The sequence below is a fragment of the Dermacentor andersoni genome, chromosome 3, assembly GCF_023375885.2.
Source record: "Dermacentor andersoni chromosome 3, qqDerAnde1_hic_scaffold, whole genome shotgun sequence".
NCBI classification, from domain to species: Eukaryota; Metazoa; Arthropoda; class Arachnida; order Ixodida; family Ixodidae; genus Dermacentor; species Dermacentor andersoni.
Genome location: NC_092816.1, coordinates 86,210,499 through 86,232,207, shown reverse-complemented (window position 1 = coordinate 86,232,207; position 21,709 = coordinate 86,210,499). Strand labels below are relative to the sequence as shown.

Sequence of the window (21,709 nt, the reverse complement as noted above, 5' to 3'; positions counted from 1 at the left end):
ATTTCGCTTTTAGAAAGAGATAATGCTATAAATGCAATGAAATTCGTTCTCGTCTCGTAGATTTAGACATGGATTTAAATAAACTCTATATCCCATTCATCCGCAAGAGTAGGTGTAAACGGGGAAATTCTCGCTAGGTCGCTGGCTTACACACGCACACGCACACGCGCGCACGCACACACACACACACACATACACACACAAACCCTTTCGCACACACTCACACAAATGCAAACACGCAGAGATACGACAAATGCTCGCCTGCATTCACATTTACACGCGCCCATGCATGCACGCACGCACAAAAACGTACGCACAAACGCACACGGAATTTCACGCGCGCACACACACGAGTATGGTCGCAGACGCATACACGCACTCGTGCGTACGCATGTTCAAATACTGAGACACAAACACGCGCGCTCACGCAAATGCACGTACGCACACACGCACGCACGCACGCACGCTCAAGGTGTGCACATCCATGTACACTCCCTCTCCTTTCCTGTTGCCTCACAAAAACATGTGCGTGCAAATAGACTGAATGACACTCGCTCTGCAATTACCGTTCAAACTCCAGCTGTAATAATTCGCTTTGCGGTTTAAATTTCGCGCGTCTTCAAGTCAATGTGCCCTCTGCTGAAAGGGTGCAAAACCATTTGCTCCTGTTGTGTGACATAACCGCCCATCCCCGACCAAAACGCTGCTTTAACGCACCACCAATGTTCCGACTAAGTGCCATAAGTGCATATTGTGTTATAAGGGACTACGCTCTTGGCGCAGACAATTGAAGCGTTTTTGATACTCGGTTATTATATAAAAATAAAATTGTTTAAAATTTGGCCCATTCAATTACGCATGTGCATTGCCGTGAAGTTGCACAGGATGGTGAAGGTGCAATGTCCAGAATTCCTGAGTATTGTCCATGCTACAAGGCACGATACTATTTCTTTTTTATGTAACACAAAGACATGAGCATGCTTGTTATGTTGCCCAAGTAATAACATTTAATAATAAAAGCGATGACTTAACAAATAAGCACCCCATTGCTACGTTTTAGGAAGTAAAAATTGAAAATAGTATACTTGAATGGGCCCTCCCGAAAAAAACCAACACTGAAACCAAATCTTGAGTTTTGTGTATCGGCCATGTGGTGGGAGACTGTCGAACTCGGTCCTACGGGGCGTTAAAAAAACGCTGCCTCGGAGACAGCATCGACCCGCTGCCAGCATGACGCCGAACGGTAGGTACGAGCGATTAAACGACCCGGCCAAGGCTTCGAGCGTTGGCGCAACTCATAGGCTTAAGTTTTTATACCACGTGAACTTGCACGACTGTGTTTCAAAAATTGCTTTTTGGAACAGTATTACGCCATGTGTAGAGAGTTGAGATAGGCATCAATCGAAAGCTGTGTCTCCAGGATACATACGCTGCAGCGGCTAGTACGATAGACGTCGCAGTTTGATCACAACTGGCGTTTTTGTCTCGTAAATGGAGTACAAATTTTCGTCGTTTCTATAGGCTTCCTATGCTAAATCTTTAACCGCTCTGGGAACAAAATTCTTGCTTGCCACAGCATGTTCACTGCATTTGTCTCGTGTGGTTTGTCTTCCAGAACATGTATGTTTCCTGCTTTTTTCAATAATCGACCTGCAGCTTTTGTTATTCGCGAAAAACCCGCTCGTTCCACTGAAAACTCGCTAGCTTCGTGCCGGGGCTGCTTGGGGCGCTAGTTGGTACGTGTCCAGGTGTTTTATTAGAATGCGAAGACGTGTGCCCAGCGGTCGATTTAGGCACCACTGTCCTCCTTGAAGCGCTTGGGTTCAGCTAGAGCAATGGAAAAGTAAACATGTGCACAATAGGGATTAGTAAGAGGCGATCGGAGGATTGGTGGAAGAAAAGCAGGGAACCAACAAAAAACGGAGACGTACAAAAGCACAGTTCGCAATAGGGGATCATAAAATTTAGTTGTGGGAGTTCACAGTGTTTTTATTTTTTTCTTGTTTAACCTAGGTAGGACATTAGGCAGTATAATAACAATAGCTTGGTGGCGCAACCCACCGCCCCGTTCCAAAGGGGACGCTCATAATATCCATCCATCCATCCAGAAAAGCTGGATGTGACAGTGGTACCGTGGTGCCTATGTAGCACTGCGGGGTGCAAAGCGAACGGAGCAAGGAGTGCTCGGTATCGTACTTCAGGTTCCCCAAGGAGCCCGTCAAGCATAAGGCTTGGGAGACGAATGTGGGCAGGAAGGACTGGCGCTCATCTGAGGTATTTGTTTTGTTCTCGGAGCACCTGATACCAGACAGCTATAACGATGATCTGCGCCTGCACGCCGAGTTTGGGGTACCCGTCAAAAAGCCGAGGCTGCGACCAGGCGCGATGCCGACCGTGTTCGCGCACCGACCCATCCGGCAGGCAGTGCCCCGGTCAAACGATAGCCTTGCTGTTTTTTTTACCAATATAGGGTGCAATAAAGTAAGTTCTAGTAAAGGTACAGCCAAGGTGTACATCGCACAAAATCCTTGCGCCACAGACACATGTGTGCGGGCATATATGTTTACATATGTCGCACGCAACTGCGGAAGGAACAAAATCGTAGTTTTGTTGTGTACGGACCTGAGAGACGTGCATGCGTCAAATGCACGCCAGCAAACGATCTATGCTCGTAACAAGTTCCATTGTACTAAGCAGCATCAGATTTCGTCTCCCATGAACGGCTGGCTAAGCAGTGCTGCACGCATGAAGTATGAACTCTGCAGAAAGGCATCAGCAGCGTTTCGCGCAACACCAATGTCGCCATCTATGTTGACCACGTTTACCACGCTGTCATCGTTCATGGCCTCCAAAATTGACGCGCGCCAGCCGTCACGCACTAATATCCGAGGCCATGTTTCGTCGCGAGCCGATGGCATCGCTGCTTCTGCTGCTCAAAGATCCCTCGCTCGCTTCATCACGCGAAGGTGGCGTTGTGGAAGACACGGCGTGCGATATCTGAAGCAAATATGACAAGCGACAGATATATGTTTTGACCTCACGTGGTGCGGTGGCTGATTCTGTAGCAGACGATGGCTCGGTTCCATGCAGCACATGATGTCGCACATGGCTTGGCAATACGGCGGTGGGCGCCGGATAGTGGGGCGTAGAGCCGGCGAGTTGTAGCTCATATTTTGGACAGAAATGTGCTTTTACTGCCAAGTTTTTACACGCGTATAGCCATAATAGACCCTCTACTACAATTTGTCGCCGAAAACCGCAAATCGTTAGGTGACCATGTCATGCCCCTTTTCAGTTGTGGCACAAAAGCTGCGCCTTCATTTCATTGCAGGAATCAAAGTATAAATAGTTTAGCAAGATCGCTACAAACTCTTCAGAGATGGATTAGTACTTCTACACCTCAAGAACCCTCTCGAGAAATGAAGTAGCATTTGCCCCTAAAACCGTTGTAACAATGGAAATAATATGCACTCCGACTTGAACACTTAAAAACTCCTCAAGGAATGAAGTAATATTCACTTCAATTACGATAACTAAAAACACCCTCCCGAAATGATGTAATATTGACTCCAATTAGAAGACCTGGAAAATTCCTGCAGGAACTGAAGCAATATTTACTCCTATTTGAACACCATAAGAACTCCTTTGAGGGATGGAGTTACCTAAAGCTCCATAAGAATCGAGAATATTAAGCTTTCATTCCGAAATGCGCAAGGTGATGAGGCATTTACTCCCATCTGGGGTTATTTTTTTTAGTATGGCGCGCGCGAAGCATATTTATGGCGCTCTGGAGCTTGTCAGTATTTTTTTGTCTCGCTATAAAGTCTGTACCTTCATTTGAAGCTTCGACGTAAACATAGCAAGTTATATGTTATCTCAGTAATCCTTTAAATCTCGTGTAACGGCTGTAACCTGTGGATGGTGCTCGTTTGCCACTGATTCTTTTTTTCTTTGCGTCTAAGCGGGTGCCGTGCAGCAAATGTTGCAAACGGACACACGCTTGTGCAGTATGTTCCTTGTTTACTAAATAAATAGCTAAGAAACGTGGCGTACCAACCAACTACTCTGTTATAAGAACGCTATGCAGCGGGAAAGCTACTCAGGTAGCAGTCAATATTAGTGCCTACGTACAACTACTTAAAGCAAGCCTATTAGGCTCTATATATTTCTGGTGCCGGATTCACAAACTTTTTGGTTTGCAAGTGCTGTTTCTCGTTGGCCGGCTGCCTTCGTTAATACGTCCAGCATGAGGATTGCCTTAAATTTTAACATGCGGAAAATTCTAGAGCAGGAGGTTTTCGTGAATAAGGGCCCTGAATTGTATCGTTTTGTGCCTATTACGCGCGCCTAAAGCAGCATTATTTAATATCTAAAAATCCGGGGCAGTATTCGCTAAGCTGCGTTCTTCGTACGCAATTTCTGAGAAAGAGAGAGAGTGAACTTTAATGAGCACCAGCAGTTCAGTCGGCTGGGCCTCCCACGATGGGACGTCGAGGTCTTGCCACTTCGCCGCTTCGTAGGCCTGCTGGGTCGCCCAGAGTTGGTCGTCGAGATGGGAGCTGCACAGGGCGGCATGCCATCTCGACGAGAGGGTCACGGGATTAAGGTCTGGGTATTGATGTTTGCACTCCCATAGCATGTGAGCCTAAAAAAAATTCGCCGCCCCTTCCAGTCCGTGAAGATGCTCGAACAGCGAAGCTGTGTTAGTTACACCGAGTGTTACAACATGCAAGTCAAATTTCGCAAGCAGTATCGCTGACGCTCACGGCAGGCAGATTCTTCCTCAGCAGTACGCTCTGCTCGTGGTCTTCCCATAGTTGTAGCTGGGACGCAATGTGCGGAACCACTAATCCAAACCTCAGTATATTGGGCGCAAGGCCCACCACGGGAGATGCGGGAGCTGCAATCGTTTTGACCATTGGTTGGATTGGTTTGACGATTGACGAGGCTGCTGGCGCATGAAGTGCCGGCAGCCCTGCTGAGCTCTTTTTTTTCTTTCCCGCTAGGTCACGTGGCCCCTTTTTAGCGAAGTCCGACAACAACGGCACAGGGTCCGCGTAAACAGCTTCGCTGTAGAAGTCCTTACGCTGAGATAAGGTTGCAACCGAAATGGCAGCGTATTTAACTTACGGCGTCGTATGAGAGCGAGGAGGAAGCAAAGCTCGGAATAAATGACAAGAAATAAAAGAAATGTGGTCAGCTGACAGCATTATCGCACATTGCGCATAAGTAGTTGAGGCTATATTATTACAGCAAATCACTGCATGGTCACATTCGACAGCTTCCTTTTCCGGGCGTCTGCTACAGCGCCGACAAGCACACACCACGCTCGCCCGATTACCGCACCACCGTCAAAAAAAATTGCAGCGGAAGTGCTACGCATTCTTCTCACAATTCTGTGACGTACAGAACTGGTGGACACATGGTGACATTGTGACGTATTTGGCACAGAAAGAGACGCTCAGTCGGAGCAATTGCCGACCATATTTGCCAAGCTAACCCCGCCTGTATGCGTAACCTCAACGACCACCGCCAAATTACAACGCAATTAAATGACTTTATCTCAATACCAATTACGGAAATGAAAACAAAGCTCCATAATATGTAGTTCGTGTGGCATCAAGGCAAGGGGCCCAGCACTCGTACGTTCCTCGGTATGCCATGTTATCAAGCTCGAGCAGCGCTGATGGACATAATTGTGGTCGTAAGACTGCTGCACCCCTAGTGTATAAATTACTTCTTAAGTCGTCATCTGTGACGGCTGTTTAGGTTTTGTAAATCAACTTACGCTTACTATTGGCCAAAGTACTGAAGTTCGCACTTCTGCTACCCTTACATACGCGCATTTCTTCGACATCAGCAATCGTCTTTGCAGCGGCGGGCATCGAAAGCTTGCTGATCTTACGAACAGTTCTTTGTGAATACGCTATTTCGTAAGATTTTTCTTACGTCAAAATTCGTTCGCAAGTTCTCTCAGTGAATTCCGTCCCCGGTCTCTTCTGTTGACATAAAAAAATTTCACGCACAGCATAGGTTCCACTGACAAAGTACGCGGGGAAGTGAAGGTCTCTAGAAAATTTTACCCTTCAGTAGCATAACAGGCTGACGTCATTAACGACCCAACTCATTCAAGCACGTAGGCTTGTTTCTATAATAAAGCCCCAGTATTATTGCAAAATATGGCGAGAAAGACTAAGAAAACGCTGTCGAATAAAATTATTTTTGACCAGAACTATTAACATCTGAGGGGGCAAGCAAATGTAGCCATCTCGTTGGAATGATTCTCGGAACTTCCATTGAAGCTCCGTGCAATAGTTCTTATGTTCAGCCAAACTGAAAGAAACCTTAAATACTGTGCATTAAATATGATCTCCATTATGATTATTTTCTGCAGCACCTTCGCATTCAGATAAAAGAAAGATTCCATAGGTTTGCTTAAGTTATAGCGAAAAAAGAAAACGTGCTAATACAGGCGTCAGGGCAGAGCCACAAGTCACTGCTGCCAAGAAATCGAAGCGGTAAGCCTAGACCGGCAGTGGTGTGTTCTGATACGTGAAGGAGATGACTATAAGACTGAAGAAAAATCAAATAATAAAATCGTGCTTAACAACTCTAACTCCTGTAGGTGAAAAAGTTAAACGATGAGCTCTCTACCGCATCGAACGCCGCAAGATAATATGCAATGCTCCCGCAGACCATGTGCTACAAGCTCTCCGATTCATCATCTTCCATCACACGGAGTCCAGAGGTAAACGTCGCCGGCTTAAGCCCACCTAAAAAGCGCTCATGCGAACGCTCACGCAACAATGCCGTTCGAAGAAAGGGAATAGCTATCGAAGTTTCATAATCCTCCCACCCTTGATAGAACAAAGGCCGACCACAATGCCATTCGAGATGGCCCTTGATGGGTTCGTTGACTGACTCGAGATGGCCAATGGCCATTCACCAGGTCCTCATTACTTTATTGGGCCCAACGTGTAGATCTTGCACCAGGTGTCACCATGGAAGTATTCCCAACTAGTAAATGGTTTGTTTCGATACCCCTTTAAACGATCTGGAGCACTACTCCGAGCACCAGCTGAGGCCCTGTATAGGTCGCGTCAATGCACGCACTCGTGCAGGTTTCCGGTTTTTGTTGGCATGTACTGCTTCTTGTTAATACTCGCCGAAGAGTTATTGGCATCAAACGATATGATAATCTGAATGACACAATAAAAAAGGATTACGCGCTTAGTGTGATTCACAACTGCCAACAGCGCCTCCCGTCTCAGATAACCAAGCGGTCTCCCTACCCCGTAGTATCTGACGACGTAGCATCTGATGCAATACGACAATGCAATACGGGGCCATGAAATAGGCGTCGTACTCGCCTGCTTCGAGCCCTCGTCGGAACACCTATCCACCTTACCACCCTGCGTGGGACTCGAACCTCAGCTCTCCACATGGGAGCGTTGTACTATGAAGACAATACAGCGGCTAGTATATTGCCGCACATACTGGAGTGTCTCTATCTGCAACGTCCCTCACAAAAGATCACCGGCGCAGCGCGTTTTTTCTGCACTGCATGTCTCTTGAGGACCATGTCTGATTTTATGGGTCGCTCTGCACTCTCCCTAGAAGTCGCTGCGGTGTCACACGTCAGACAGCCCAGAAGAAAGGCGATCGTCGAGCTACGCAGTCATGTCGGCGAATTCAGTAAAGTCTTTCCTGAATTAAGGCATCGTGAACAAGCCAAAGGCAAACGGAAAATATGCAAAGGGAGAATATTCGGCAAGATGTGTGATTTGCTAAATGCTGGCGCATAGCTTAGATGCTTTGAAACATCACACATAAGCATACACTACACAAGAAACATTGTGTAGAAGATCCCATAATACTACTTTTCCTCTATAGTTCGACACAGCGAATAAAAATATGACAGATGTGAGGGCAGCATTCCAGTGCGAACGTTGACGAAGCCGTCTACCGTCTCTCGTATTTTTTCTGCGTTTTAATGGTTGGAATTCAGGAACCCGACACAATGGTACAACAGTGGTACAACAGTGTTCTGTACAATTTGATATCTAAGATACGCAAAATTCACTTCAGTGTCAACGCTCAAAGTGAATCAGATGTACCCTCTACACATCCGTGTACCGTCCCCTCAATTTCCCTTGCCATGCTTGTCACGATTTGCTCAAAACAAACGTGTGTTCTTGAGAAATCTGAAGTGTCGTTTCTCGTAACGTTTTCCGCGCCCTTCCTCGTACACAAGTTATCGCTTACCCCCAGCAACACATATATCCTTCCTTCAATTGCCTTGAGCGTAGAGATGCCAAGTTTTCCGCTCGTAATTTTAGCAGTGCCTCCTCCGTCGTTCTTTATTTTCAAGTTTACGCCAGAAATGTAATACATGTCTTCAACAGTTTTGCAATTTCTCAAAAAATGTCACATATTAAGCAATCTGCATTCTGCAATAGAAGAGGGACGTAGACGAATCTCTACATACGTTTATGGACCGCATTAATTTTTTTTTTTATACTGAGACCAGTGTCGACCTCAAACTGAGCTTCTGTCTTAACAGCGATGCTATTCCAGCGTAACCCAATATGGTAAGGAAAAAGTTTCTAATATTGTAATTGAGATATTGCTTAAATCCCTCGGGCCAGCGCCCATTACACAGCGCAATTCAGCACAATGCTGTTTGCGCAAGTGCACTCAGACCATGAATACTGCGGCACATCGAACGCAAGTGATCAATGCGCAATGCTTCTGCAGAGTGCCCGCCACAACTTTTCAGATCCATCATGTTCCATCATGTCGACTCTTAATGTCAACCTTGCCTGCTTACATCGACATCCGGGGCTACTGAAGCGAATGCGCGTGCGACAAAGCCATTCGATGAAAGGGTCGGGATGATGTTCCGTAATGCGTTTTCTTGCGTTGGCACAAAAGCCGACCACAATTGACATTACGGACGGTCGGGAGAAGCTTCGTCCTTTTCTGGTGTCCTCGTGGGTTTTTTGTGTCCGCACGTGCATGATTCGTTGCCGTGGAAACATTCCTGTACCGGCAACAGCTTGCCCCGGACCAAATATAAACGCTCTGCAGCGTACCCATGACCAAGTGCTTTAGAAGAGTAACCTGTATATCAATGTACCCTTACTTGTTGCCGTTGTCTCTGGGCGTATGTTGCTCCGTATTAGTGATCGTCCAAAGTTATTGGCACCCAAAGCTGTTAGACAACCTGAACGACGCGTTGAGAAAGGATTACGCGATTGGCGTCATTCAGAACTGTAAACAGCGCCTCCCGCTCGGTCTAACCAAGCGTCTCCACTTCCCTTACACCACCTGGAGCTCGTCTGGCATGCACGACCTACTGCAGTATGTCAACACGATAGAGGGCTACAAGGTAGACGTCGTGGTCGCATGCTGGGAGCCTTCGCTGGGACACCTGCTCGCCACCGTCCGTAGCTACGATATGCCGTTCCTTCACGTGCGCTGGATATTCCTGGCTGCAGAAAACGCCCCAGACGAAGCCTTTATCTCTAAAACGCTCCACGACGTCGGCTGCCGCGGCATATTTGTGAGCGCCTCTTCGTCTTACGTTGCCCTGGACACATACGCCAAGTGCTCCGACGGGCTCCGCCGTTTTACTGGCCCCGACGACCGCGCGTTCGACGACAGGGACCTCAGCGACCTCACGAGTCTCAGGTACGTGAACGAAAGCAGCGTGCCGACTGTCAAGGACAACAGGAACAGGCGGCTCGAGCCTCAAGCGACCATCGTCGACAGCATCGTTCGAAAGAGCAACGCTGTCCTCACTACGGCGGGGCAGTTCGAGAAGTTCGGGCGTAGCAACAAAAACTTCCTCTTCACCGGCGCCGTCGGCGCAGTCCAGATGAAGCGGAAGGACTTGGGAAGCTTCGAGATCTACTTGACCGAGAGTATATGGCGTGGACTCAGCATTGCCGGAGTGGTCCGCTACGACTCCTTAGCTTTCCTCTCCCCGCTGCCAATAGCGATCACCGACTTGACTATCATAGGTCGGCCTTTCACGAGCGCCCTCTGGGTGGCCGTCTGGGCCTCCCTGGGCGTTTACCTGTTCCTCCTAGTGACGATCATAGCGACTCGATTCACCGCCAGTGTCGGTAAACCTCCCGACGTTTTGGAAGAGGCTGTAGAACTCTTCTTCTACCTCGCCTCGGCGCTCGTCAACCATGCTCCTGACGTGCGGCTCTCAAGACGAAGCAGTGCCAGGATCCTCGTGGCCTTCTGGTTCATGTTCGCCCTAATCATTTCCGCTGGCTTCATGGGCATGCTGACGTCGTACACGAACTTCCCACCCAAGACGCGCCCCATTACGACGCTCGAGCAGCTGTCGCACGCGCTCGAGCGAAAGAGCGTCAAGCTGTGCATAAAGAACAACCGGTACTATCGCGACATCTTGACGTTCCACCTGCTCAGCGGCTCTAGCGTGCTCGAGGAACCTCTCAAGGAGAATCTGCGCAAGGGTGGCTGCAATACCACGATGTGCTGCCTGGAAAAGCTGTCCAACGGCACGCACGTCTTCGTCACCAACAGGGAGGAGGCGCATTTTTACACGGGCAGGGACTTCAAGGGTGCCGTGGCAGCCGAGCAAGACTTCTTCCTCGTCCACGTCGTCATGATTGCGCCCAAGTGGTCACCTTACGCCGGGGCGTTCGCCCTGGTGTCCCAGAGGCTGATGGAAACCGGGGCATCGCTGTGTGCGGTGAAACTTGTGCGACGACGTAACGCGGACCGGAGCAAGTTTCGCGACGCAAGCGCTCGCCTGGACCCGAAGTGCCTTTGTCGAGAGCTTCAGCTCAACGATCTGTACGGTCTCCTGGTGGTGTGGGCCTTCGGTCTCACGCTCGCGTTGTCAGTTCTAGGCTGCGAGATCGGGTGGAAGGTCTGTCGCAAGAAAACGCTCTCCAAGAGAAACAAGATGCGACCCGGAAAGCGCTCGCATAAAAAGAGAGAAAAACCGTCACTTGGCGAAGTGCTTAATCCGAACATGTCGAATTCCATCGTGGTTTTCGGCTATCACGCGCCGAAACACACGAGTCATGCCGTGGAGCAAAGGCAACGTCGCGTATTTGTATCGCTAGGAAAAAGGCGTTCTATCTTGTGATCGACAGCAACATCATTTGAGTTCTTTAGAATTTATAAGCAATAGTTATGTTCACACCGTCGTGTAATGTTCTGTGCACTCAGAATTGAATGTAATAAAAATGACATGTCGACCACGAATAGTGGCTATCCATGCTAAACCTACCCTTTGCTGTCAGATCAAATTTGTTGTGCGATGCAGCGCGATATACATAGTTAACTGCCATCTACTATTTACTTTTCTATTTCTTTTTTATTATGTACAAATGATTCACCGAGCTCGATCCTACCGCACTCTACCAGTTCTTTTGTCCTGAACCATAGTCAGTCATTCCAGCGAAAGGTTTATTCAAACGCGCGTCAGGCATCTGGTCGCCTGCGTAGTAGATCGCTGCCCGTCGACAGCACTATCGACAACTGACTGCGGAGCCCGCACAACAGTTCCTCGAGAATAGTACTTAAAACCACAGATTTGTAGCGCAAAAATAGCACTAATTGTAAACGCTGTGCGTGTTTGTTGTAGGTGGCTTACCTGCCTGGCGAGCGATATATGGGACACGTAGGACAGATAGACGACAAACAGCAACTCGGAGACCTCGGGGCCGCTGCGTATGATGTTGAAGGTGCCCGCCAACGATCCGGCCACGAACGAGACCACCATCATGACGCAAGACAGGTGGAAAAGCACCACGATGCGCGTCACGCCGGGCATGTTCACCTGCCCATGGTGGAGGCGAAAGATTAGCGCTTCGAGCCTCAGCGATCCTTACGTATATGTGCTCTGAACTAAGGCCCTATATTCGGCGAAAGCTGGTTCCGACCGTTCAACCAGTCACTCGTCTCAAGGATATGCTCGCGCTATTTTCCATGCTTAGACACAGCCTCTCAAAGCTTTTGGTGGCTGTTGGAGGTCATAGTTCATCCATGTCGTGACATGACATGGCATGAACCGTCGACTTCTAGCCCTATATACAGTATGATGGAAATGTAATATATCATGCTTGTTCTCTTTAACTATCATCAAAAGTATGGACCTGCACGCTAAATTGATCACGTTTGGGGATATCGCTTTCAGTACGCTCTGATTGATCCCTCTGGAGAGAAAATATCATCAAAAATTATCACCCCAGAGTACGGCCCCAGGTAAGTTTAGGAAGACATAGCTGGTATACAGTGCCCACAGTGCACACAAAGGTTCGCTGCATAGCACTGCATCGGGATGATCAAATCAGTCCTACATAGTCGCTCTGCGAGTTCACTAATGGCCTCCATGATGGTTGTTCGAGTAAAGAAGCCCAAACAGCGCTGTTTGCAGAACGCAAAAGCTGGCCAGCTTGCGCTGACGTGTTGCGTTACTAAGCACGAGGTCGCGAGATGAAATCCTGGTCAATAACCAAATTGTGGCTTTCGTACGTAAGACCCCATAATTTAATTTTTTTAACATGCTAGAAACAGCGATAGGTGAGCGTACATGCGTGCGTGCGTGCGTGCGTGTGTGTGTGAGGGGGGGGCTCCCTTAGGGCTTCCAAGCGAGCAGGGCTTCCTGCAGCTGCCGCTCTCACAGCGCTACTTGCGTCCAGTCTCGCGTTCGTTTAAATTTGTGGCATGGTTTTCTTTCGCCATATCTTTTTAACGCTATATGCAATAGTATGCCATAGTACCAAGAAGCCTGGCCAATTTTAAAATTCCTTGCACGATTTCACTGGTGCAGGTGGCTCGAAGTTTTCAAAAATTACGAACGCGCCAAGTGAGCGATCAGTATATGACTATGCGCATGACTATACGTTGGAATATTTGCGAGTTCATACGCACCTCGCTGACCGATTTTCGCTGTATTGCGTCTTGGCGACTCTTTGCCTGGCGTTGTAAATACCGAGAGCCTGCGCAACAACACGTTAGTGAAAACGAACGAATACACGTTAATTTTCCACTATACGTGGCTTGTCATATTAATTGGCGTATAACCACGTGAAGACATCAAATGCCGCGCGTACACCCAAAACCTGCCAGGATCGAACGCGACTCAATAATAGGCTGCCGAATGGCTTACTGAACGCGTGCGATGTCGCTAGTTAGATTACTGTTAGATAGCTATGTGGCGGTCGGATTACAACGCAGGCTGACCTTATGGGATAACGCCTACGCTGCATGGTGTATCACAGCATATGTACCTACCAACCTGTGAACTTTATAATGCGTAAATACCCCACGGACAGAAAATTTCGCGTTGGGGAAGAGAGAGAGGAGGGGATAGCATGCATTTACTTGCATTGTGGCATCGTACGAACTTTCGTAACGATTATTTATCTTTAGGCGCTTCACACAAGCAATAGTAAATTGGGAACAGAAGAAATTGACATCGTTTTTAGATCACCGCAACTTTTATATGCGTAAGCATTTCTATGCTTACCCAACGAGAAAAGCCGGCCGTCTGTGCGTCCGTCACGTAAGACGATCGCTTTCAAGATAGAGCCCGCAGCAGCGAGCGAATTCACCTTCGTGCTGCCTCTCACTTCAACGCGAAGTAAACGACAAGAACACAACGCTCACGAAGCTCTCAGCACACGCCGCACCCTGCCCCTTTCGCAGGTTGCTTTCATGATAGATGCCTGCGAGTCTCTGTTCAACGCGAAGTAAGCGGCGAGAACAAAGCGCGCGAAGCTATCAGTAGTCGCACTCTCTGTCCGCACCGCAAATCGCTTTCAAGATACGGTCCGCGCGGCCGTGCGATACGCAGCCACCGCAGGGTAGTGTTGATCACAGTTGATAATGGTCCGACGCGTATGCGTGAGGCGCTAAAGAGTGATAACAGCTTATAATGAACGGAGCGTCATGAGCACACCTAGCACCTCCACCTGCGGTACTTTGCTTGCGTCATAAATGCACCTAGAGTCACCGTTTGCAGTAGATCGTGTTGGCGGAGCACTGTCGTTTACAATGGTTGAATCAAGTTTCATAACATTGATAATGACACCGGGCTGCGCGAAGATTGCGACAGCAAATTAGTGGACCTCTATACGAAGTAAGGACAGTAGTTTTATAGGCCGTATAAACTTGTAAACTAACAAGCATGGTGTCACACACGCACAAGCGAACATGAGCACATCTCACTCAATGACCGTGGAAACTCGCAGTCAAAACGCTAGAGTGAGGAAGCGCGGCTACAGCAGCAAGCGCATTGACCTTCGTACTACCTCTCGCTTCAACATGAACTACACCATACTCAGCAGCAACTGAAGTACTCCTCCCCCTACTAAGTACTAAGTACTGAAGTACTCCTCCCCCTACTCCTCCCCCCCCCCTGGTGCCTTGCGCGCGACGGAAGACGCGGCGCTTCCTCCCCGCTTTCCTCCCTTGTGCGCCCGAGATTGAGCCACTATCATCGTCTCACCCTCGTACATTTTCACTCGCACATAAAGCATACGGCGCGCGGCGACGATGTTAAGGCCCTTGGACTTCCTACGCATTATCACGGCAACGTCGACGGTAGAAATGCGCCTGGAGTGTTCATATAATTGCTATCCCAATAAAACATTTTCCTTTTCTGGTTTCAGTCAAGTTACTGCAGCCGCCGAGTATGGAGACAGGGAGGTTGAAACAATGGTAGTTGGAATCAATAGTGGAGCGAGCTCCCCAACAAAGAACGAACACTGCATTTGTGTCGCCACAGCACGCGACCGCAGTGTCTGCCGGCTGGCGCTCGGAAAGGTTATGCCGGCGACAAACCACGTGGTCGGCGCGAGCCATTGAGAGGGCAGGCGGCGCGGAAAAAAGCAATGCGATTCTCTGAAACTTGTCTTTTTTTTCAGTGACTCTAGTTAACACGACAGCGCCGCACCGCTCGTTAGCGTGCACTTTTTTACTTTGTAAACGCGTACAATAGAACGCAAAGGCGTAGCAAGTACTGCAATTTTAAACAACGATGCGGCACTTAATAACAGCAGACTTACGCACAGTTATTTCATATACTATACATCCTAACTACCAGAGCTACACCACCAGTTCGCATCACTCACTGGTTTTTGTCGATTTCTGTGCCAATTTAAAATTAGCACATTCATTTGAATCTCGAACAGCAAGCTCGGTTTTATCACTTTAAATCATGGCCTTTTGGTTGTTTCCACCAACATTTCACAACACCTTTGACTGGTTGTCAGTCCCTTTATGTTTTTTTTTTTCTTTTACGAATATATAACCTTAGCTCTCTCTCTATCTCTCTCTCTCTCTATCTATCTATCTATCTATCTATCTATCTATCTATCTATCTATCTATCTATCTATCTATCTATCTATCTATCTATCTATCTATCTATCTCTCTACGGCACAGGAACAAGCAACAAGCTCTTTCTTCCCGTGGGACGCTGTTGCCGCTAAGGGACAATTGCATGTGCGCGTTGTTTCCCTGGGCGCAAGAAAAATAGCTTCAGTAGAAGTCAGCGCAGGGTCATACTTGCTTATTTTAAAGAGCTTACGCCATACCATTTCCCTCAAGAATCACGTTGTCACTAAGATAAAAGCTGTGACTTTATCTGAAGGCAAGTGTAAGTTCCTGTCATATTAGTTCCCGACGCTTCAGCACAGTATTTTGACTTATAGTAACGTGTTTTAATTAAAGAACCATAGCCTAAATGTATGCGTGTAATCTTGGCCGTTTTTCACTGGGATTCCGAGGCAAAGCCATGGATTACAGCGCTAGTATTTCGTCGTGCAGTGCGGATTCCCTATTGCATTTAGCGGATGGGTGTGCTAGCACGAAGAATTCCAACGGGGACACTTCATCGTGTCACACTTGCGTATGATAAAATTAGATTTGATTGATTGATTGATTGATTGATTGATTGATTGATTGATTGATTGATTGATTGATTGATTGATTGATTGATTGATTGATTGATTGATTGATTGATTGATTGATTGATTGATTGATTGATTGATTGATTGATTTTTAACATTCCCAAGACAAAGGCGATGACAGACGCCTTAATAGAGGACTGATATATAGATATTTTGGTAACCTGAGGTAACATGCGCCCAAAGCTCGCTGCCCCATAAGCGTTTCTTCATTTTACTACAGTCGAAATGCAGCCGCTGCAGCATTGGACTCGAACCGGCGACTTTGTGTTCAGCAGCAGAGAGCCACCGAAAGTTATCCCGCCAAATAAATATAAAAATATAATTATGGGGTTTTACATGCCTAAATCACCTTCTGATTATGAGGCACACCGTAGTGGAGGACTGCGGAAATTTCCACCACCTGGGGTTCTTTAACGTGCACCTAAATCTAAGTACACGGGTGTTTTCACATTTCGCCCCCATCGAAATGCGGCCGCCGTAGCCGGGATTTGATTCCGCGACCTCGGGCTCAGCAGCCCAACACCATGCATAGCCACTGAGCAACCACGGCGGGTAGAAATACCAGAACACACCAAAAGAATATCACCATCCTTAATGTCGCCAGCTAGGCTCGGGATGCAGGAGGTTATGCTGTTGTTTACAAACAAGAAGCGGAACTTTGTCTCCCATCCTCTTCAGCAAACAAGATGCCAGTCTTTTCGCGTAGGCACCCACCTTGAAAGCGTTCTCCACGCCGACGAGCAGCGTGGACACAACGCCGCACGACCCTCCTATGACCATTTCACGGTGAAGTCGGTTCTGTAATGGGTGAAGGTGACAACAAGTGGCTATTTATTCACAACATGTTACGCGTGGATGATGCGTACGCGTTCTGAATGTGCAGAAATGGGTCTATCCGCGGACGACGACGACACCAATCGAATTATTACAGTGGGGCGGTCCATGTGGTAAGACAGCACTATCCGGCACCTATAGGTTTCCACATAAATTGTTGCTGCGAATACATGAGCAAAGCATCAAGCCCAGCGTTATCTTTAAATGTTAAACCCGGCCTGACATTTTGAATCCAGCGCAATATTTTAATGTAAATATGCAACATTTATACACAAAAACCTGAATAAAGTGCATTACAAGAATAATTAGAAAAAAAAAAAACAATAATGACCGTAGTCAATGTAAATTCCGAAAGTATCCTAGACAAGTCGATGAAAAACGATCGTGAAATAGTGGACCAAGCAGCAAGCTCAGCAACTATAAATACCTCGATACCGATCGTAGAATTTGTGTACAGCGTTGATGCCTCCTAAGAGGTAATAGCAGTTACAACAGACTTCCATCTACACTTATAGTAGGTCAGTGATAAAATTTATTCCCTCTCTAGAACACTAGCCACTTTGCACCGGCGTCATTCCCTATACATGAAGGAAGGCTGTAGATCTCTCCATATAAAAGTCCGCACGAGGCTTCCAGACACCATCCTCTGTAACCGCTCGCTAAATCTGGCTGGTTAAAAGGCCACAGCAGGCCGCATATTATCCCTTGATAACGTCAGAATTTGGGTTTGCTTGCACATCTTTAATTTATCTAGAATAACGCAACAAATATGAGCACTAAGCAAGAGAATGCACAGCGCTGACTTCCAAAGCTGAATAACGTATGACGTCAGTGGCACAGTCCAGTGAAGTTTTAGTTACAGTATATGGGCGTCAATGGCGATATTGGAGTGGCATGTTTACACACCAGTTCCGGTTTCTCCGTTCTGTTTTGTATTTTTTTCTATTTATGTATGTTTGTTACATCGATAAGTGTCGGAAGTAAGCGCTGTGCAAATTCTCTTCCTTCCCTGTGTTCTGTAGCGCTGTTCTAAATTCAAGATAATTAGCCCATTACACGACAACTTCACCGGCAGCACTGTTTCACCCACAGCAGATCACATCTTCTATGTATCGATTTCACTCTACAATACTCAACAGCGGCATAAGCTCGTTCCGATGCACGATCAATTTGTTTTTACAGCGAAAATTGCGTTCGTCTGTCGAGCCGTGTAGATTGAGAATTTCTCCCTATACACGTGGGCCGATCCCGAAAATAGCGCAATACCGGGCCGACCTGCGGCAGAGGTGAAGCAGGCTTTAAGCACTCCGCCAACTTGCAAAAATAAGTTTAATATCTAAGGTCCAAATACAACCCGCATCAGATATTCAGCTGATAAGAACAGATACTACACCTCGACACGCGTCGGCCATGTCTACATGCACACCGCCCTCTCTTTGTTGGCGTTCCAAGCGCTTGCGTATCTCCTTTCCTTTCCTCCGCTCTCCCGTGGTGGCGGTCCCGTAAGCGTGCTGCCCGCCGGGACCGCGAGGTGGAAAGAAATGCGAACCGTCCATGTGGCCCCGATCAGGAAAACTTGGAACGTTTCGCCGGAGCAACGGCCGGTTTCAGCGGGAGTTTGTGGGGAACCAATTTTGTGTGGCCAGTGTTCTGCGTGACCGCTGATGGTTTTCGAGTGACCTTACGATCATTACTGCACTGCGGGACGTCGACCAACGCACGATCGCATTGGCTACGGGGAAGCAGTGTGTGCCCTCGGATTGCGGTGGGGTGCGTGTCTGTTCTACGTGCCGGGATTTGTTAGTAAAAGGTGTATGGCCGCGTTTTTCAAGAATGCATGGGTATGTATAACTCCGGTGCCTCATCATATTCCCAGGCTCAACATCGTGGAGGGGCGACTAGACGCGTCTCACCCTCCATTTATGCATGCATACGGCGTTTGACGCATGGCAACGGACAGTTCGCCATTAAGGGGCCCACATACACAGGTTCGCTGGTCATCCACCTTCACACAGTGGAATGGCACTATATTCTTCAGATATATCAATAGGTATATCATCTATGACTGAGAAGCAGCATACGCGCAGAAATACATGCATGAGCTCGTGGTAGAATTGAGCGAACATAGCTGATCAACAGTATAGCCGAACACCTCTAATGACATCTTTTGTTCGACCACTGTACATCGCGTCAAGTTTCCACACTCCTGTGAGCCTCTCTCGTGTTCAGGGCACGCACAGTGCCTCTCAAATTTGGACACATCGTAATCATAACCCTAGCAAAAATACGAAAATGAAGTGCGTTAGAGGAACATATTGAATTGGGTTGGTTGGGGCACATTACAGCGCTGTGTCGTATTTCTTGTTCTTATTTACTCCATTTCCTTCTCGGTCCAGTACAACACGGTTGTTGTTTCCTTTTCTCCTTCTCCCCACCCCCTCACACACAGAGGAGTGTAACGCAATGTTTCCTGAAGCGGGGCAGCCACGCCTCAATTCATTGTGCGGACCATACAGGCCTCCCGGAATAAGTCGGGACGCACAGACCACACACCTTGAAGCCGAATATGGGCGGCTTCACCACCAGCACGATGGCCGTGACGCACGAGGCCAGCACGGGCACCAGCACCCAGTGGCATGGCCGGCGGCGTACGGCCACCATGGTGAACCAAGTGGTCATGGGCGTGATGGCAGCCACCACGGTGGCCTCGACGACCGACATGAACTGGACGGCCATGTAGCCGAGGATGTAGGCGAGCGTGGTGAGCACGGCGCTGACGCCCAGCCGCTTCTGGGCCGACGCCGGTCCGAAGGGTTGCAGCGTGTCGGACTGCGTGGGCATCACGCTCACCAGGATGCCTGTGCCCACGAAGAACACGCACTCGGCCGAGCTGATGTTGTCGTGACGCTTGATGGTGATCTTGATGAGCGCCAGCGCGATGCTCGATATGCACGCGATGATCAGCGCCACCGACAGCGAAGACGTGCGGCCCTGCGAGGTGCGTGCGCGGCGTGTGACTCCCTTGTGCAGTTGATCCTCTTTTCGCACCCTTAAAGGTGCTAGTTTATCCCGTGCTAACGCCCTTAGCTTTGAGTCTGCGTTAAAAAATGTAATGTACAGGGCAGCGAGCTCAGTATACACTTGCGATGAGAGAAGTCGTATAGTACAGCCGAGAGCCTGCACCACGGTAGTTATTAAAGTTAATTTCATGTATAGTCTTCGTGACGTATGTCGTAGCTATCGCCGTGTTTATTTCCAGCGAAAAGTTGCAAAATGAAAAACTTTATCAACGATTCGAACTTATCGCTGAAAGGTGTGGGCATTAGCCGCGGGAAAATACATCACCCATAAGGTGTTTTGAAAGATTGGATGCGCGTTGTAGACAATCACAAAGAAGAAGACGGGACAGGCGCATCCAATCTTTCCAAATACAAAGAACCAACTTGCCCAACAACGCATCCTGCTAAACCCATAAGGTAGCAGAATTTTTTTTACCGTGTAGTGTTTGAATAAAAATGTTCAATCGCACAGCATCTCGTCTGTTCTGGAAATAGATTTGTATTACAGAGACACTTAATAGAAATATTAATAAAGGGAATATTAGACAATCCACTCGATCGTAACAAATGCTACAAAGGAAACCCATACCGGTTCCTCGAAAGAAAAACCTCGCAGTTGAAGAAAAATTCGCCCTGGGCCGGGACTCGAACCCGGGACCACCGCCTTTTCGGGGCAGCCGCTCTACCATCTGAGCTAACCAGGCGGCTAACAGATGGTAGGAAGAAGCCGAATTTGTCAACAACTCGAAGCAAGGGCAAGAAAAGCTTGACGTAATAGTTTTGCGGAAACCCTCAAGGTGGAGAGAAGTACTTATTAAAGGGAAAATCAGACATGCACCCGATCGTAGCAATTGCTATAAAGGAAACCCAACTGCGAGGCTTTTCTTTCGAGGAACCCGTATGGGCTTCCTTTGTAGCAATTGCTACGATCGGGTGGATGTCTGATTTTCCTTTTATTAATTACTTCTCTCCAATTTGCTGGTTTCCGCAGAACTAGTACGTCAAACTCTTAATAGAAACATACTCAATTTTGACTAATAAGGTATTCTTTCGAAACTTTATTTTCGGTAACTTCGCGGTGGACAAGTTGATTACCATGGGGAAGAAAATGAACACAGAACGTGCATAGGTTTTCGTTTTTGTTGTTGTTGTTGTTGTTTTCGCGAAAATAGCTCATAGCTGCTGCGTAAGTGCGACGTGAGCAAATCCAATCAATTTTCTTGTATTTGTGCCATTGCAGCTCGGCGATATTTCAGCCTTTGGCTCCTTTAGAATAGAACGCAGCATACAATGTAGTATGTAGTACAACGACAAAAATTTACTAGGCCCGAGAGACGCCATCAAAATCCATGACGTCACAGCGATCTGGTATACGGAAACTTGAAGGCGGCGTCGCCGCCCGTCTTTTGTTTCTTGGGTCATTTCTGGGCATACCGATCCTCCGGGAAGGGTAAAATTTCCGTTTGTGGCATTCTATAGAAAGGTAGTTCCCTCAAAATGTAACATCCCCTGACTTTTTGACTCGTACACAAACCGACCATCAGACAAGGACACGCGCTGATATTCGAGGAGAAATCTTTATCGCAAGTGAAAGATCGCGCTCACTTGCCCAGTTCTAAAGAAAGATTAAAATTGAATTAAGGAATTTTACGTGACAAAACTCAAGATATGATTATGAGGCACGCCGGAGCGGGGGACTCCGGATTAATTTTGATCACCTCTGGATCTTGAACGTCCACCCAAAGACGGCACACGGACTTTTTTTTCTATCTTTTCTTAATTTTTATCTTTTTTATTTTATTTGCCTGTCCAGTTGTACAATTTCTCAGGTAAATCGCATGCAAAGGAA

General features: G+C 47.7%; 1 protein-coding gene and 1 pseudogene across 4 annotated transcripts in view; both read right to left on the bottom strand.

The window, feature by feature from the left end:
• LOC126525047 (uncharacterized) overlaps positions 1 to 21,709 on the bottom strand; it is an 87,740-nt gene that overhangs the window by 5,629 nt on the left and 60,402 nt on the right. For 3 of the 4 annotated variants that reach the window (XM_072287242.1, XM_050173107.3, XM_055067495.2), the window contains 3 exons: positions 19,355 to 19,792; positions 16,682 to 16,765; positions 11,645 to 11,830 (listed from right to left, as the gene is read on the bottom strand). In XM_072287242.1, coding sequence (XP_072143343.1) covers positions 11,645 to 11,830; positions 16,682 to 16,765; positions 19,355 to 19,792 — 708 coding nt within the window. The remainder of the gene's footprint in view (positions 1 to 11,644; positions 11,831 to 16,681; positions 16,766 to 19,354; positions 19,793 to 21,709) is intronic. The other variant, XM_072287243.1, reaches the window with a different exon arrangement.
• LOC126525336 (U2 spliceosomal RNA) lies at positions 18,034 to 18,213 on the bottom strand (annotated as a pseudogene).